The sequence below is a fragment of the Gekko japonicus genome, unplaced genomic scaffold, assembly GCF_001447785.1.
Source record: "Gekko japonicus isolate JY-2015 unplaced genomic scaffold, Gekko_japonicus_V1.1 scaffold3310, whole genome shotgun sequence".
Lineage (NCBI taxonomy): Eukaryota > Metazoa > Chordata > Lepidosauria > Squamata > Gekkonidae > Gekko > Gekko japonicus.
In genome coordinates, this window is record NW_015159806.1 from 109,499 (window position 1) to 129,073 (window position 19,575).

General features: G+C 47.9%; 1 protein-coding gene across 1 annotated transcript in view; it reads right to left on the minus strand.

The window, feature by feature from the left end:
- LOC107107294 (protein Jumonji-like) overlaps positions 1-19,575 on the minus strand; it is a 62,023-nt gene that overhangs the window by 12,988 nt on the left and 29,460 nt on the right. The window contains 7 exon segments of the mRNA XM_015407577.1: positions 1,398-1,580; positions 3,564-3,659; positions 3,662-3,671; positions 6,413-6,527; positions 7,823-7,893; positions 11,219-11,337; positions 14,570-14,662. Coding sequence (XP_015263063.1) covers positions 1,398-1,580; positions 3,564-3,659; positions 3,662-3,671; positions 6,413-6,527; positions 7,823-7,893; positions 11,219-11,337; positions 14,570-14,662 — 687 coding nt within the window.

The following is a 19,575-nucleotide window of genomic DNA, read 5'->3' on the forward strand; positions in this document are numbered from 1 at the left end:
CTGCTGATGCCGTTGTGGCCGTTTGTCAGTAAACAAGGCCAGCACGCATCCATCAATAAGTACATTAATAGTTCCAAGGAGAAGTCTTACTGCCCACTGGAGCCTGTTACACAGACCAAAGTCAATGGCAGTAAAAGTAGAGATAAACAAATATAAAGCCAACAGTCGTGTTAGTCTGACCCGCAATCAACAGCCATAAGACTTATAAGAATTGCTGTACATGTATTGTGCTCTGAAGCATTACAATATGATATACAACTCTCAGAGAGACGCCTAGGACCCAGAAAAAAACACTGTGTGTTAATTGAGATCAGCGTCCTATCTGAATCGTGATATGCTTAAGACTTGTTGTCTAGCTTCTGTGAAAATGAGAGCTTTGGCACCTCTATAATATCTCCTGAAGAAGATTCATTTTTTGAAACGTTGGTAAATAATCCGGAGACGACGTCGGACCTTGGTTTATAAATTCTATTAAGTTGTGTATCATATTGTAATGCTTCAGAGCACAATACATGTACAGCAATTCTTATAAGTCTTATGACTGTTGATTGCGGGTCAGACTAACACGACTGTTGGCTTTATATTTGTTTATCTGTTTTAGTCGTGTGTGTCCAGTAAAAATAGAGAAACACGCCGGGATCTAATTTACTGAATGAACCGATACAAACCGGACGCGTGCCGTGAATGTGCAAGACCAGTTTGCCATGTTGGGGTTCACCTTCGGCATTCTGGAACCTCAGAGAGAATATTAAAAATGGCATCGCCTCCCTGCCAAATACGTCATCTTTTTGCACAACTGAGTGGCCCTTCTCGGTTGCCCCATGTGAGTCCTTCTTCCCCAGCACCCAGCTGAATGGTAACCTTTGCAAGTCTCCTCGGCCAGTTCTCTGGGCAGCTGCCTAATGGCACAGCCATGCGGAAAACCTAAGGGCTAAGGATGGCCAATCGCTGCAGTCGAAGCAACAAACGCAGCTAGAAGGATCACGGTGGAACTGGAGCTTGCAGGACTCCCATTCATTTCAATGGAAACTGCATGGGAGCAATTCCTGTGTCATACCCTTGGAAATCTGTGCATTTGCAAGTCACCCCCTCACCATTTTCATAGCCAGGCAAGTCATAACGTTCTGGAGAGAAGGGAAGAAGTTTGTTCCTGTTCCAGGAAATGAACTGCCCCTCTCCCGGCCCCAGGGCACCGCACACAGCACGCCTGGAAGGATTTCGCTTGCCTATGCCAAGATGGCGTCCGGCCAGTATGTTTTTGCGACTCGCTCTTGATCCTTTTGATTGATTTATTTTTTTGCTATCTGGGTTTGATCGCTCCTTCTGCAGCGCACAGAAATTAAAAGATTCGATTTCACTTGCTTTTCACACAAAACCCCCCGAAACCCGTCACTTACCTTGGCAGTTTTAAAACCCATACTTGTCCACTGGGTGGTAGCAAAGTGCACAGTTTCTGAGACGTTGTAGCCGCAGCACACTTTAGACACAAAAGATCCTGGGAAGCAGACAACGAACTGCCCACTCTGTTGTACAGTACGGTGCACCTTGATCCCCTCTTTGCACAACACCTCCGGGGAGATCTGGGGAGAGACAAGGGAGGGGGGAAAACTCACAGTGGGGGGGACTTCTGACAGGCAAGCCGCCCCGACCAGGGGCTCGGCCGCCCTAATGCAGGCCCATATTTCTGGTGACCAAGAGGGGCAGATGACAGAAGACCAATGCCAATCAGGCCGAGGTGTCTGGTTATTTAACGGACAGAGGCCGCAGGTGCTCTCCTCTAAAAACAAACGCACGTGAACCATCCGCCCACACCCCAAGAAACCTAGACATGAATTTTATACAGGTGTGTAGTTCAGCGCACAAGTTCACCCCCCAACCAGGAACGTTTAAAATTATTGCATAAGTTCATTCTAGCAGCATTTGATGGGTGGACACAGAACTCCCCCTCCCGCCGCTCCAGGCACTAAAGCAGATGTTTCACATGTCGGGAAAATGCCAGAGCTGCTTTCTAAGTGCTACAACGGGAACAAACAGAAATTCCTCCGAAGCCCAAGGAGGATGAGTTTCTACTGCCATTACATACTTAAAACCACCTTAAACATCTGATTTCAAACTGGCTTTCCAGCAGGAAAAAACAACCTGTGGGGCGTGGCGACCTGTGCACATTTGTTTGGCCGGGGCACCCCCTGGAAGTCTTCATGAGAGCAAAGCCGGGCTCCCCCCTCATATGGGTGGGCTGCCCCAAAGACTGGTGGCAGCTGACCCAGCTGGGTGCAGCAGCAGCAGCAACCCCGAAAGCAAACTTCAAGATGTCCAGACTTGACATATGACGTCTGGAAATGTGGACGTGACAAAACAGCTGGGTAGAGGCCTTCAAGCGGTATCTCTTTCTTCATGCCTATGGTGGTGGTCAACAAAGCCCTGGATTCCGTGGAGCCATTCTGCAAGGGGAGGAGTTTTTTCTTGGGCACAAGGAGTCCTCCTGTGGCAGGAACGCCTCTCCCTGTGGAAAGGCCCCTCCCACTGGAGGGAAGCCCTTCCCACTAGTGGAAGAGATCCATAGAATCCAACCCAAACGCGGCAAGAACAACAGATGCCAGGGCTTTGCTTATTATTATTGTGCATATTATTGCGCAAGATTGCTTATTGCGCATCTTGGTGATTTTATGTATACCCCCTGGAAGTCCTCATGAGAGCAAAGCTGGGCTCCCCCTCATAGGGGTGGGCTGCCGCAAAGACTGGTGGCAGCTGACCCAGCTGGTTGCAGCAGCAGCAGCAGCAACCCCGAAAGCAAACTTCAAGATGTCCAGACTTGACATATGACGTCTGGAAATGTGGACGTGACAAAACAGCTGGGTAGAGGCCTTCAAGCGGTATCTCTTTCTTCATGCCTATGGTGGTGGTCAACAAAGCCCTGGATTCCGTGGAGCCATTCTGCAAGGGGAGGAGTTTTTTCTTGGGCACAAGGAGTCCTCCTGTGGCAGGAACGCCTCTCCCTGTGGAAAGGCCCCTCCCACTGGAGGGAAGCCCTTCCCACTAGTGGAAGAGATCCGTAGAATCCAACCCAAACGCGGCAAGAACAACAGATGCCAGGGCTTTGCTTATTATTATTGTGCATATTATTGCGCAAGATTGCTTATTGCGCATCTTGGTGATTTTATGTAGATTATTAAGCACCGATTTTATTATGTATGTAATATTGTTTCACTGTTTTAAATTTTAAATTCGGCATTGCCGCTTGTTAGCCACCCTGAGCCGTTGGGTAGGGCGGGATATAAATCCCAAAATAAATAAATAAATAAAATAAATTAAAAACGTGCGAGCATTTTACAATGCTTATATACGTCTGGCTATTCATTTAAAAAGCTGCGGCGGCATTATAACGTCCCATATATTGCAACAGGCGTGGTCATTACGAGCATGCAGACTGTGGTCCTGTGTGCTAATGCCAGCATCTCGATTTGAATGGCTGCCGCTTTATTTCCTCGGGCCATATAATGCATTGCTGTTTCACCAAGCGCCCGCCTCGGATCCCCCCTGACACAAGCCATAAAGCAACTCACCATGACATTACTTTCAAGCATTTCCAGCCCTGGAGTGCCATTGGCTTGCAGCAGGGTATGTACCACTTTGTCAAGTTTTTTCTCCTCTGCAGCAGGAAAATGCAATACCTGTTTATTTACGGCACAGGAAGGGAAACAAAAGGGATATTTATCACACACGGAACATCATCAGGTGCAGCGCTGTGACAGGCGCCCAGATCTATGCCTCCGGAGCCAAGAGCAAACATTAGTATGTTAAAAATTAACTCCCTTACTGTATTGTTTGGGAAAGAATCCCTCGCCTTACAAACAAGCAATCTGTTTGTAAGTCAGACGTGAAACATTTGCAGGCTTCGAGTGGTATTTTAAAACACATCTGAGCTTTACGATGGAACAGTGACAATTCATTCTGGCACGGGAGATGAGAAACAAAGCACGAAAAATCAGGAAGCAACTAATATTTTACCGAACAGCTAAGCCGTAAAGATTGTTCCATCCACATAGGGCTTAGTCTGAACCTAAAATACAGATCCTTTAAATTATGTCTGAAGGAAGAACAGTCTAAAGCTCATCTGCTTTCTAAATCTGCAGTCAGTTTGTTCTTGGTCCTAAGCTGGGGTTGCCAGGTCTCCCCCCCCCCCCGGGGCCACCAGCAGGGGATATTTGCCTGACCCAGGCTGGGGAACTCCTGGAGATTTGGGGATGGAGCCTGGGGAGGACGGGGACCTCAGTGGGGTACAGGGCCACCAGCAGGGGATATGGGGGGGGGACGGGGTTGCCTGACCCAGGCTGGGGAACTCCTGGAGATTTGGGGATGGAGCCTGGGGAGGACGGGGACCTCAGTGGGGTACAAGGCCACAGAGTCCATCCTCCAAGGCACACATTTTCTCCAGGGGGAACTGATCTCTGTAGTCCGGAGATGAGAAATAATTCCAGGGGATTCCTAGGCCCCACTGGGAGGGCTGGCACCCCTACAATACCTCACAGTCACAGACAGCGTCCCTTCTAAAGTGAGTCAGTGTGAGCTAGCTCACAGTTTTTCAGCCTCCAGCTCACACATTTTTTGCCTTTGCTCAGGAAGGAGGGCTCCAGAGCAAACTGATTTTATGCAGTCGCCAAATCGCTCGATCGCAGCTTTCATGCCAGTTGCTCACAAAGCAGAATTTTCCCTCGCAAGGCTCCACGGCCTAGAGGGGAGCATTGCTTACAGACCTATTTTCTTTGCAATCTCCCTTCGTTCACTCCGACACGAGGCTGGCCGGCTCTGGCCCGGAACCTAATGTCAGCCCCACCAGCCACAAGCAGACTCGCTTTCCATACTTTCCTCTGCCTCAAGAGCTTTAACATATTCAACAAGGGATTACTCATTAGATCGTGAAAATCACTGCTAGCAGATGTAGTAATGGCCACAACTGGAAGGGGATTAGGCAGGTCCATGGAGGATGCTAGCCATGACGACGAAAGGGAACCTCCACTCCAAGAGGCAGTAAACCTCAGAAAGCCCAGGGCTAGGGGGCAACACCAGGGCCTCAGCCACTATGCCCAGTTTCTGCTGGCTGCTCAAGGTAAGTGGTTGGCTGCTGTGTGAAACAGGATGCCGGACTAGATGGACCCCTGGTGTGATCCAGCAGGGCTCTTCCTGTGAGCTCTGAATAGTCTACGCTCCAGCCATGGCGGGTGGTTATTTAAGGCAACAGGGTTTGTGGGCCCCCAAAATGCTCTGCCTACAACAGGAGGGAGAATGAGCTCTCTAGAGGAGGAGGAGGAGGAGGAGGAGGTTGGATTTATACCCCACCCTTCACTCAGAGCGGCTTACGATCTCCTTTCCCCTCCCCACAACAGAAACCCTGTGAGGTAGATGGGGCTGAGAGAGCTCTGAGAGAACTGCTCTTTCAAGGACAGCTCTGAGAGAACTGTGGCTGACCCAAGGTCACCCAGCTGGCTGCATGTGGAGGAGTGGGGAATCGAACCCGGTTCTCCCCGATTAGAGTCCACGCTCTTAACCACTGCACCAAGCTGGCACAGGACCGAGGGGCCTCTGTGGGCCCTGCACTTAGCACCCTGCCAGTGGCCCTTTCCGTACACGCTCTCCTTGGCTCTTTCTGCCTGACCTCCGGCTCTCCCTGGACAGACGGCACAGCCCCAGCTAATGCTCCCGTAAAGAGGCCAGCTTGTTGAGGGAGGGCATTTCACCCTGCTCCTTGAGAGCGGCAGCTCTTGTCCCACTGGGCCACAACGACCCCGGCTAATTCTCCTGAGGGCAACCCCCCCCCAGGAGTGTAAGTGAGAGGACAGAAGAGACGCCTCTTTGGGTCCTGCGCAGTGGAATCCTGTCCAGGTCTACTAAGAAGCTGCTTACTTCCATCTGGTAAGCTCTTGTGAATGATCCCACAATGGTCTCAAAAAGATAACACAGAAATATAACGTCGAGGCCAGTTATGCTTATGCGTTTTGTTACTCTTACCCGTAACAAAGCAAAGGCTCTTGAATTCTGGAAAGAACGGAAGTTTTCCATGTTTCAATTTTTCTTTACAGTTACTGAAGGAAATACCCCAGAGAAGTAGCTTGTGATATAGAACACTGACTCAGAAATAAATTGAGATTTCATAATAGTTGTTTTAAAAGTACCAAACGTTATGGTGTCCCTTGACCACCTGGATCATCCTTTTTCACACAAGGTAACAACGGCTTTTAAACCGTGCCTTTGCTTTGCCGGAACCACACCTGAATCAAAGCTGAATGCCGTCATTAGGAGGAAACAGAATCGCAGAATCAAGAGAATTACAGACTGGATTCACTACACGTTTTCCTCACAGAGACGGAAAATAACAACACGCTGAAGCACGCCGGCAAGCTGGGGGCTTACTTACCAAATGCAGTCAGCACCAGTGTGTAAGTAGTCAATATATGGAAGGTGATTTTGGTCTCGAGACCAGCATGAGGTAGAAAAGACCATGCCAATATTTAGCCAAGGAATTGTCACTCCTAAAGGGGTAAGAGTGCAAACAAACATGGTTTGTACAACAGACGTTTAAAGGATAAAATAAGGAGGGAGTGGGGTTCTGGGGTGTTTTTTTGGTAAGGACATGTTGAAAGCCACACAAGTCAGCTGAGGTGATGCCTGAAACCTTTAAATCCTTCTATTTCAATCAGAAATAAAAATAAGAACAGTGGGGTTAGAACGGATAAAAGGAAGTTCTTCTTCACCCAAAGAGTGATTAACACATGGAACTCACTGCCACAGGAGGTGGCGGCGGCTACAAGCATGGACGGCTCCAAGAGGGAATTAGATAAGCATGTGGAGCAGAGGTCCATCGGTGGCTCTTAGCCACAAGGTATAGATAGGAACTCTAAGGCTGGGGCAAGGGATGCTCTGTATTCTTGGTGCTTGCGGGGGCAACAATGGGAGGGCTTCTAGTGCCCTGGCCCCACTGTTGGACCTCCTGATGGCACCTGGTATTTTTGGCCACTGTGTGACACAGAGAGTTGTACTGGGTCTTTTTTTTTGACCCAGAGAGTTCGCCGTGGCTTTGTTACCTAGGGCATGAATACGGACCTTAAGTACTGTCTGTAATGATGGGGGGGGGGGATCTACAAAACCGATCTGACAGTGTGACAAAAGAGATGACCATATAGACCATGGGCAGCAATAGTTCTATCACCCAACTGTGAACTATCTTAAAAAACAAAACAAAAAAAATTGTCTCCACCAGCCACTGACTCATCGCCAAAGAGCCTTAATGAAGAACTGCAGAAAATTCTGCACATTTATCAGCATGATGTTACTCTCCACAAATAATGAAGTTACATGTGCTGATCATTCACCATATTGACACTAAACATTAGCATATTGAATAATGACAACTACTGGGAGAAATAAATGCCCTGACGTATTTGCCCTGATGGACTCCACACTTGACCATCTGCCTCTCCATTCCCCTTCATTTCTGCCGCAAGACAAGACGACTGGGCTGTGTTGTTTGCATTTTGGCTGCGATGGGCAAAAACGGGCCTCTCTCGGGATGAAGGGTGCCCATATGTGCTGAACGGACTGAAGGGGCAAGGGGCAACGGAGTCATAAAAAAAAAAGGATTACAATAAATACCGCCGTGATGTGAAGCTTATTGAATATTAATTGATTTTTAAACAGCGGATATAGATATACAGATATAGGCCAGGCTCCAGGGAATCGGCAAAAATATGACTTATTCAACACCCTGTTTGCATTTCACAACGGAGAGGGGCGTCCGTAAAAACGGGGAGGACATCGATGGCCTTACCAGGCACAGCACCAAGATGTCGCAGGATGGATCCCGTGTTATTAGGAAGGACTGTCAGGTTCCATCCATGCCTGTGGAAATTCGGGGATACAGATCAGAACAAGCAAACATTAGAACACCGAAATTAGCTGCCACTTATGTCTCGTCTTGTGTGTGTGTGTGTGTGTGGGGGAGATTCCAGATTGCTGGACAAGACTGGAACCAAAGCAGAGGAAGGCCTCCTTAGGGATATTTCACACTTCTTACCTGGATTTTTCTTTACTTTTGTTTGCGTGTGTGAGTGAGTGAGTGCACCTGGAAGTCATGGCGACCTCTGGTGACGGACCCCTACTGGGGGGCCTGGAGGATATTCAGAGAGGTGGCTGAAGAAAGCCTGCCCCCGCCTCCCGACTGCTGGTATTCCAAGGAGGTCTCCCATCAAAGGACTTGCCAGAGTCGACCCTGCTTAGCCTCCAAGATCTGATGAGATTGGGCTTGCCCGGGCTGCCCGGGCCAGACTTATTCCCTGAATTTTTTAAGCTCTCATTCAAGAACAAATAGTTTTCCTCCAGCCTTTTTTCTGGCAGAGAAACGTGTGCAGGACTATTCTACCCAGTTCCCCCAGTAACTCTGTTCCCATCTTCCAATGACAGGAGATTTGGGGGGTCGGAGGGATAGATGACTGTCCGGCACTCAGACTGTCTGATCAATTTCATCAGTGTTTAAATTATGCTAAAACGACTGTATACCAGTGTTCCCTCTAAGCTGAGTTAGTGTGAGCTGGCTCACAGATTTCTAGCCTCCGGCTCGCTCATTTTTGACTTCGCTCAGGAAGGATGGCTCCAGAGCAGTCGCCAAATCGCTCGCTCACAACTTTAATGCCAGGAGCTCACAAAGTGAAATTTTTGCTCACAAGACTCCACAGCTTAGAGGGAGCATTGCTGTATACATATCGAGAGTATTATATTTTGTACTGATACCATATGAAACATCTGTGCAATGCCCCACATCATTCTATTAACTCTCTCTGTGTGTGTTTACTTGCAAAATAAATAGAAGCGATAATTCACTAGCCCAGACATTCGCCAATCTGACAGTAACTCTGGTTCTCCAATAACTGTGCGGAGAAGAAGAAATTTTGGCAGGTGCTGACTGTCTTCATAGGGCCCCAGCTGCCATGGATTAGGCCTGTAAGCCTCTGCCGCATGGTTATTAGCAATCTGTTTTCCCACAAACCAGGTTGTGGCCAAGTCACTAAAACAAACAACCCTCCACCCAATTTATTGGAACCTTGGCCGAGCCAGTACAATACTCCACCACTCCACGGTCCCTGCCTCGGGAATATGTGCAGAAGATTTAAGTGCACGTGGAACTAAAGCATGGGAAAGGGGGGGGGGGCATATGGGATCAAAAAGGCCTTGCCCAAAGTCCACTTGTGTTAGCAAAGGGAGATCGGGGAGTGGGGGGGGGGACGACATGTCCATGTGGGTTCCAGAAATCTCCATGGCTGGCAAATGCATGCACATTTCCTAGTGTGGGAGTCCACAAAGGATGCAAAAATGAATTAGAACCCCAGGCTTGTGCTTCCTTAAAAAGCCGCTCCTCATACCATGGAACTCAGGGTGTTGGGTTTCTTTAATTGCTTGTCTGCAATAAGGTACGATCGCAGTGTGTGAAATGTGAAATCGTTCAATTCTAGGAAGAGAGTTTGTGCTGATACATAACGCGCTTCTAAGTCAGGGGTGCTAATGAGCATAATCAACAACTACAAATACACAGGCGGGTCACCGTGTTGGAAGGGTATTGAAAACAGATCAGCCCATATCATAACGCCCCTATATAAATCAATGGTGCGACCTCATTTGGAATACTGTGTGCAGTTCTGGTCACCACACCTTAAAAAGGATATTATAGCTTTGGAAAAAGTGCAGAAAAGGGCAACTCGAATGATAAAAGGGTTGGAACACTTTCCCTATGAGGAAAGGTTAAAGCGCTTAGGGCTCTTTAGCTTGGAGAAAAGACGACTGAGGGGTGACATGATCGAGGTTTATAAGATTATGCATGGGAAAGAGCAGGTAAAGAAAGAGGTACTTTTCTCCCTTTCTCACAATACAAGAACCCGTGGGCACTCCATGAAATTGCTGAGCGGTCGGGTTAGAACGGATAAAAGGAAGTACTTCTTCACCCAAAGAGTGATTAACACATGGAATTCACTGCCACAGGAAGTGGTGGGTGCTACAAGCATGGACGGCTTCAAAAGGGAATTAGATAAGCATATGGAGCAGAGGTCCATCAGTGGCTATTAGCCACAAGGTATAGCTAGGGGCTCTGGGGCAAGTGATGCTCTGTCTTCTTGGTGCTTGGGGGGGGGGTCAACAGTGGGAGGGCTTCTAATGTCCTGGCCCCACTGCTGGACCTCCTGATGGCACTGGTATTTCTGGCCACTGTGTGACACAGAGTGTTGGACTGGATGGGCCTTTGGCCTGATCCAACATTGGCGTCTCTTATGTTCTTATGTTCTTAAACTAGCACAGTCAGTCGCCAGTGGGTCAGGTCAGACGTCACGTTCCTGATCCTCCAAACAACGTGCTAGGCTTGCCTGTTCCCTTCCCCTTACTGTGATTTGTTGGTTAAGTAGGAACCAAGTCAATGTGAAGCTACATAAGACAGTGGCTTGTAAACGGTATCTTAGTAGATCAGCTAGCCACCAATGGTCTGCGGACGGAGCTCTGCTTGCGGAGCTGTTCCTCCTCTACGCCGTCGTACTACCGCAGTCCCGGACACACCGGAGTGCCCCTTGTTTCCAGAACAACAGACCGAAGAATCCAACTTATTGCTGTATGTGGTGCCTCTGGGCACCATGGCATCTGCCGACACATTTCCCGGTGCCCGCCAAGTGTCTTTAGAAAGTGGGCGGGACCAGGTGGAGCTTTTGCCCAGCAACCCTTCTGATTGGCCACTGGAGATTTAATCGGCTATGCGGATTTTTTTTTTAAAAAAATGTTTCTTTGGCTGCAGCTGTCACCACAGTATAAGCATCTTCAGTGTATGACTGAAGGTAAGCTGCGGCATCCATTTTGTGGCTGGCTCCGCCTCCTGCGGTAGCCATTTCGGGGCTGCCTGCACCACCCTGTGTCAGAATTCCAAAGATGCCTGCAGGCTCAAAAAGGTTGGGGGAACCCTGGCTTTATTGAGTGGAGTGGATGTCAACATTCAGCACAGATCTAATTAACGCTACCCCGGCCCGGAGCTAACGCGGGGCCTGCAGGGCACGGCCCCCTAGCATTTCTTCCGGGGCCCCTCTCTCCCGGGCCAGTCCCAAATTGAATTAATGTGATTGATTTAATTAGCTGAGCCCCCACGAGGCCCCCTCCCCCCCAAATCCCTAGTTATGGGGCTGACACTACCAAACCTTACCTTGAGAACGGTTCCGATTTCCCCACAGGAAAACCACTCCCGTGGGTGTTGGTATCTACTTTCCCACAGTGCACTGCTACGTGGCAATCCTTCTGTTCCACTAGCCTCCAATACTCTTGCTATAGCAAAAAGGAAAAGGAAAAAAAGGAGAACGGGTTAACCATTTTTATTAGGGCTGAATACAATCTCTCAAGTATTTCCTCCCATTCCGAAGCCAAATATAATTTCCTTAGCACTGTTCTAAGCCCTTTCTTTCAAAACTCCGTGCCCAGAACTTCAAAAACCATAATAAAGGAATGTAGCAAAATTCATTTAGAAAAGTAACTAGGGAATACTTTTATTTTTATAACCCAGTTCCTTGGACGTATAATAAGCTGTTTCTATTTGGCACTGTTAGTTATTACAAGGTTTTGGGGGAAATATGCGTAATTAAAAACCAACTTCAGCATTTAAAATTATTAAGGAGTATCAACAAACCTCTAGATTGGGGTAAAAGTTATATACTTGGACCTCCAAAGAGCTTTTCACAGAGTTCCTCGCCAAAGCCTCCTGAGTAAACTTTGCAGTCATGTGATAAGATGACGGGTTCAAGCAGTGGCTCCCCGTCTTTTAAGTACGGGGAACCATAAGTCCCAATTCACCTAGTATGGTGACCCACCTAATGCACAAATCACAATGCACACACAATAAAAACGCAAAAGCTGCTTTCAAAGGCTTCACCATCCACTTTGGGTTTGGACCCACAGGTTGGGGAACTGAGTGAAGAAACAGGAAGAAGGAACGGCCAGTTTCACAATGAAGCAGCAAAGCTCTCGACCAGGGTGTCTTGGGGGACTGGCGCTATTTACCCGTTTCATAAACGATCCCGAGTCGAGGGCAAGCAGCAGTGAAGTGGCCAAGTCTGCAGATGACACCAACGTTGCTATTCAGGATAGTGAATTCCCAAAAAGCAAAGAGGTCCAAAAAGGATCTGTCAGAACTGGCAAAAGGGCAGCAAAAGGGTAAACGAGATTCCTCACAAGCTACGGGCAAAAACAATCCTAGTTTTTTTTAGTAAAAAGCCCAGTAGCACCTTTAAGACCGACGAACTTTATTGTCAGGGCTTTCTTTGTAGAAAAAGCCCAACAGGAACTCATTAGCATAATAGACCACACCCAACAGCAGAAACTCATTAGCATATTAGGCCACACCACTGACAGCGTGGCTGCGGGGAGCCTGGGCAAGCCAGCCTTTGGAGGGAAGCGCCCCGCTTGCCCGGATGCCCCGCAGCTGGCCCTTGTACAGGCCAGGGAATACCTCCCCGATCCTTCCAGCCCCCCCTGGCCCGCCCGTCTTGGAGTCACTGGGGGGTCACTCTCCAGGCCTTCCCTCTGTAGCCACGCACGCAGAGGTTTTGGCTGTAGTGGGCGTGGCCAACTCTGAAGCTAGCCAGAACTCCGTTCCTGTGCGTTCCTGCCCAGAAATAGCCGTTTATTGTAGCATAAGCTTTCGAGAAAACACAGCTCTCTTCGTCAGATTGTCGGTCTTAAAGGTGCTACTGGGTTTTTTACTATTTTGCAGCGACAGACTGCTAACTCCTCCGGATTTAATCCTGATTTTTTACACGTCGACAGAAACTTCCAGTGGCTCTGCCTTCCCTTCCAGATGCCTTTGCAGTGTGCTGCTGCTGCTTCCAGGGGAAAGTGTCCCAACCGCGGCTCCTCAGTTCCACACGCTTCTGTGCCCCGGAGGAAAGGGCTCAGACTTATCCCGCCCCAGACTTGTTGAATGTATGATTATTTGTATTAGAATTTTTTTTATTATACTGTTTTGCTGGTTGTTGGTGACTTACTGGAAGCGAGAGAAGTGTGGAGCAGAAACATTTTAAAATAAACATAATGAAATCCAAACGCCATCTAGGTAAGGTGTATGGCAGTGACAAAGCAAACTCTATACGAAGGATGACTGGGCTAAAAACAAACAAAGTGAATTTCAGTGGGGATAAATGTAAAGTTCTGCATTTAGGTAGGAAAAATCAAATGCGTAATTATAGGTTGGGGGAGACTTGTCTTAGCAGTAGTATGTGCGAACAGGATCTAGGGGTCTCAGTAGACCATACACTGAACATGAGTCAGCGGTGTGATGCGGTAGCTAAAAAGGCAAATGCGATTTTGGTCTGTATCAACAGAAGTATAGTGTCCAGATCACGCAAAGTGATGGTATCGCTTTACTCTGCAGGAGTTAGACGTCACCTAGAGTAGTGTTCAGTTTTGGGCACCACAATTTAAGGAGGATACAGAGAAGCTGGAACGTGTCCAGAGGAGGGCAATGAAGATGGCGAGGGGTTTGGAGACCAAGTCCTAAGAGGAAAGGTGGAAGGAGCTTGGTGTGTTTAGCCTGGAGAGGAGACAACTGAGAGGTGATAAGTACTTGAAGGGCTGCCATACAGAGGAAAGTACAGAGCTGGTTTCTGTTGCCCCAGAAGGTCATACCAGAACCAACAGGTTGAAATTAAATCAGAAGAGTTTTTGGCGAAACATCAGGAAGAACTTCCTGACAGAGCGGGGCTCTCCTTCTTTGGAGGTTTTTAAGCAGAGGCTAGATGGCCATCTGACAGCAATGCCGATTCTGTGAAGTTAGGCAGATCATGAGAGGGAGGGCAGGAAGGGTCGCATTAGTGCTTAGTTCATCTGGCCCTTTCTTACATGCCCAGGAAAATGCTGTTCGCCACTTTGGCATCAGGAAGTAATTTTCTCCAGGCCATTTTTGGCCAGGGATCCTGGAGGATTTTTTTGCCATCTTCTAGGCATGGAACAGGGTCACAGGGGATGTGTGTGTAGGGGGGGGGGGTATTAGCGAATGTCCTGCACTGTGCAGGGGGTTGGACTAGATGACCCTTGAGGACCCTTCCAACTCTATGGTTCTATGATTATTAAGACATGGATTGAAAAAACCTATATATCGTGCTAGTGCATTTGGAATACTGTGTATAGTTCTGGTCACACCATCTCAAAAATGATATTCTAGATCTGAGAAAAGGTGCAGTCAGCTAGCCCCCCCCCCACGTTAGAGCCAGTGTTCCCTCTAAGCTGAGTTAGTGTGAGCCAGCTCACAGTTTTTTAGCCTCCGGCTCACACATTTTTGCCTTAGCTCAGGAAGGAGGGCTCCAGAGCAAACCAATTCATGCAACAGCCAAATCACTCGCTCACAACTTTAATGCCAGGAGCTCACCAAGTAGAATTTTTGCTCACGAGACTCCACAGCTTAGAGGGAACATCAGAGCAACAGATGGTCGGATCTCTTCATTTGTACAAGGAAACAGTTTTCGTTAGCCAATGTAAAGACCTTCCCTAATTTCAGGGGACCCCTCACCTCTAGTTCAGCTGCCGTGGGCTCCTTGCTGAAGCACATGTTCATGACGTTCCTTGCCGTCCGATAAAAGGCCGTTAACGAAACAGACCTTCCCTACAAACCAAAAAAAAAATAAAAGAAAAAGGGAACAAAATATTGTAATTGCTGTTTTTTTACACATTCCCCTAACTTATAATAATACGGAATACTGGAAATGAGTGCCTGGAAAGAAATGTGTGTGCTAGGCTTGCCAAGTCCCCCTGGGGGGGCGGGGAAACCCCCACACCAGAGGCCCGTTCCCCACCGCCGCCGGATCTCCACCTCGACGTGCACGTCACCAGGAAGTGATGCGACCACGCCGGGCATGCTGGGGGTGGGGCCATGGTCATCTGAGGGAAAACTCTATGCTCCAGGATCAACACGGGAGTCCCCCGCTTCAGGATAAGGTACGACTTGGCAACCCTAGTGTGTGTGCACACGAAAGTCTACACCCAGAATTAAACTTTGTTGGTCTTAAAGGTGTCACTGGGCTCAAGCTTTGGCAAAAAGAGGGTTGTTGCGGCAAACACGGCTTGGTGTCCATGGCTCCTTGTTCCGTGCATCCTGTGCCATTTCCACCGCTCCTGTTATCAATTTTAGGGGCGGCATCAGTGGATCAGTATGCAGAAGAGCCTTGTCCGTAGCCCCTGGGAACTGGGTATCCTGAATGATGTGTACAACAGACGCAGGTCGCACCACTGTGTGAAAATGCTTCTAAAGGGCTTCCCTGAGACACACTTGGGTTTGATTTCATGTTGTCATGGAAAGGTAGGACTCTCCCCTGCTCCATCCCCCATAGGCTTGCCAAGTCCCCCCGGGGGGCGGGGAAACACCCGCCCCAGAGGCCCGTTCCCCGCCAGCGGCAGATCGGGCCCCGGAGGAACCCCCACCCCCAAGTGCACGTCACCAGGAAGTGACGTGACGCCACCGGGCATGCTGGGGGCGGGGCCATGACCATCTGAGGGAAAACTCTATGGTTTTCCCTCGGACAGTCGTGGCCCCGCCCCCAGCGTGCCCGTCGTCGTCACGTCACTTCCTGGTGACGTGCATGCGGCACTCAAGCCGCAAGCCGGGAGTCCCCTGCTGCGGCAATTTTTTCACTTGGCAACCCTAATCCCCCAATGTAGACTATTTCAAGGGTGGAACAGAAATCATAGTAAGATGTCAATTTACGCCTGTTATACAACATCAGCCGTGATTGTGTTTACTCAAGAGATTTCATGAAAGAGCTGAAGGCACGCTAGAAAGGTCAGAAAAATTTCCTCTCAACTGGGTGAATTTTGCAGACCAAATAAGATGATCGACGGCCTTGTTGATGGAGTTCCGAAAGCCAAAATATTTTATTTGGGATGTTTCGCCACAGGTCATCATGCAGTCCCCCCCAGAATGCTGCAGTAATATAAATACTTCCAACTAGAAATGGAAACCTGGGGAGACTTGTGATCAATGTCAAGATTACTCAGATGTGCTTTTCCCCTCTTTTGACTGCTGCTACTGTATAAATTGGCTGCCAATCAGATTACAGCATGCTGGCCATTCCAAGCCTGCTGGCTATCGCAGGGGGTGCGATTGGCTGGCTGCGGTAAGATTTTCTGCTCTATAAAAGGAGTAGCCACAAGGAAATGTTTCTACCCACAGTAGCACAATGCATAAAGCTTTATACTTGACTTCAGATTCCTTTATCTTCAAAGTTCCATCATGACAACTTTCACCTTTATTCAGCAAACATAGGACTAGAATGTTTTTGGTTTGCTTTACATGAAACAAGAGCTCTTTGAAAAAAATTAGCCTCACGGATTTATACTCCAACGCATCTGATGAAGTGAGCTCTGATTTGTGATCTTAGGCTGGAATAACTGTGTTAATCTTAAAGGTTCCACTGGGTCCCTGCTTTATTCTGGATCTCTCAGAGATACGCATTACAGGAAGGAAAATGAGCCACACACAAGTAGTGGAAGAAGAGTTATCCTACCAAAGGTCTGCAAGTTGATTACTACTAGCCACAGAGCTGACAACACGTGATTTTTTTCCCCGGGCTTACTTTATGAGAAAACCAAGCCCAGACGAAAACTAGACATAAATGAATATTTGTTCCTAGTCAAATTCGTAGCTTGGCCTACTAATTCTACATAAAAGAGTGGAGTTGTCTTGTTAAAAAAATGAACACAAGGCAATTAAGCTATCACAACACATTAAAATGCCCAGTGCAGGAGGGAGTCTTTTACTCTCTTAAATGTCAGAGTGGCATGCTCTTAAATAAAACAAGCAATTTCCTTCATCTTTTACTGCTCATGTGAACTGTTTATTGGGGCCGTCTAACAAAAAACATCCTTGAAAAGTGCTATTCAACAGCTGTCAAACTTGTGTCTGTAATTTAGCGCTAACAAAGAAGTCTAACAAATACCAAGAAACAACCGTCTGGATTTTGGCCAGGCATCTCAAGGCAGAAAGGATTCCTCAAAAATTACTCGCTGTTCGACCTGACACCGGCACCGAATAGTATTTTAAAAAAATTATTGATCAGGTTTATCAGAAATAAATTCTCAAGTTTTCCTTTGGGCCTCAAGCACCTTTCAGTCAGAGCCTTTTCCTCCAGCATTTCAGTGCAAAAAGTACAAATTCAGACATTTGCAGCTATTTACAGGATTAAAGAATTCTTTAACAGAGACCCAAGTCTCCTCCCAGGCAATTTCCCCTAAGCAACACCATCTTAGCAGGCCAAATATGGCTCTGCGAAGGGTGATGCTTTGCCGACTCTGCCAATTTCAACCACAGAGGCAAAAGATGAACAGAGGGAGAATGAGAGCTGCACAGGAATGTGCAATTGGCATAAACAGAGCCAAAAAATACCCGGAAAATACCTTATTTTTTTGGTACTTTTAAGGTGGTTACCAAATGGGGCTCAATTATGGCTATCCAAAATGGCCAAGCCCTGAAAATCCCAAACATATTTGGGATTTTAGGGGCTGTTTGATAGCCAAACTTAAAGGGCATTTAAAGGGATTGCAGTCCCTTTAAATGCCTTCTCCAAGCTGCCCGACTCTGCAGCGAGTTCACCTGGAAGGCTTTTTAAAAACTCACAGTCCCTTTAAACACCTTCCGGGTGAACTTGCCACTTGGAGAAAGCTTTTAAAGGGACCGTGAGCCCTTTAAATGCCTTTGGAGTTCAGTCGCAGCTTGCAAAAAGCATTTAAAGGGACCATGTTCCCTTTAAATGTTCCTTTCTCCCTCCACTGGAAACAATGGAGGATGGGGGCACCTACCTCTGGGGCCCATAGAACTGGACCCCCGGTCCAATCTTTTTTAAACTTGGGGGGTATTTTGAGGAGAGGCACCAGCAGCTATGCTGAAAATTTGGTGCCTGTACCTTACACACACACCCCAGTCCCAGATATCCCCAGCTCGATTCTTCCTTATAGCCTGTCGGTACCATTGACTATAATGGTCCCTATAGGATATAATGGAGTTGAATTTTTTTTGGCAATCCTAATATTTACCATATCCCAATACCATACCAATATTGGGATTTGGGAATGTTGGGAAATACAGATACTGGATTATTATTATTTTTGCACACTCCTTGATAGGAATTGCTACAAAACTCCTATAGCGAGCCAGTATGGTGTAGTGGTTAAGTGTGCAGACTCTAACCTGGGAGAACCGGGTTTGATTCCCCACTCCTCCACTTGCACCTGGCTGGATGACCTTGGGCAAGCCGTAGTTCTGATAAGAGCTGTCCTTGAAAAAGAGCAGTTTCTGTCAAGAGCTCTCTCAGCCCCACCTACCACAGGGTGTCTGTTGTGGGGAGGGGAAGGGAAAGGAGTTTGTAAGCCGCTCTGAGACACCTTTGGGTAGTGAAGGGCGGGGTATAAATCCAATTTCTTCTTCTTCTAGAGGATCTAGTTGACGGCAGGCCTTGGATACTCTGGGGCCACCACTGGCAGCAAACTCCTTGCAAGGGTGGGGTCAAGGCGAAGGGGGGCCTAGCCAGGAGGAAGGTTGACCAGGTTCAGCCAACCTCCTGGGGAAGCCAGCAGAAGGCCAGCAAGTGGCAGGGTGAGCAACCAATCAGAAGGGGACAGGATGGGGAGGAGTATCCCTCACCCACCGGCAGGTATGGTTGCCTGGAGGGCAGCCAGGAGGGCAGGGTGATTGGGTGGTTTAGATGAGAGAGCAGGGTTTACACACCCCATAAAAGGTGGGCTCCACAACAGGCCAAGAAGGAAAGAGGCAGACCCTGCTCTAACTGAGAGAGCAGATCTCCCACCTCCTCTTCCCATTCTGAGACCTTGGGAGCCCACAGGGTGCCCAGCAAGATGGAAGAGGGCTGACTGACTGGGGCAGAAAGAAGGGAACGTCGCAGCCTTTCTTGTTGCAAAACTCTTGGGTATTTCATTTATTTACTTGATTTCCAGTCCGCCCTCCCTCGTACAGCAGGGCTCAGGGCGGATTACGGCCATGATCACGAACAGTTATTATGCAATAATGCCAACCTTTAAAAATGTAGGACTACACTCTTAAAAGTCCAGCACTTTGTAGAGCCTTCACATTGGCTAGATTGAATATGTTCCCGTCGAACATAGTCTTTGGCCGCTTTCATGGCATTCTCTGAACGGACATGCGATTGTAATCAAGGTAGGGTGGAGACGATGGATCATATTTTGCTAGCTTTGCCCCAACTGGAATATGGAGAGGCAGAAGTATATTATACCCATCTTGATAAAAGGAAAGCTTCCCTCCCTGCCCTGGTCAACTTCTGTTCTCTTATCTGATAAAGTTGATAATTTAGTTACCAAAGCAGTAGCCACATTACTGGCCCTGGTGGCAAACAAAAAAAAAAGGGAAAAGGAGGGGAAAGTCCAAATCTTTCTGATTTTATGCTCTGTGTACCTGTTTGAGGATTTACTCTGTCTGACGATCCCATTTAGTGTAACACACTCATATTTGCACAATGCATCTCACTGTTTTTGTTTGTTTGTTTTTTTCCT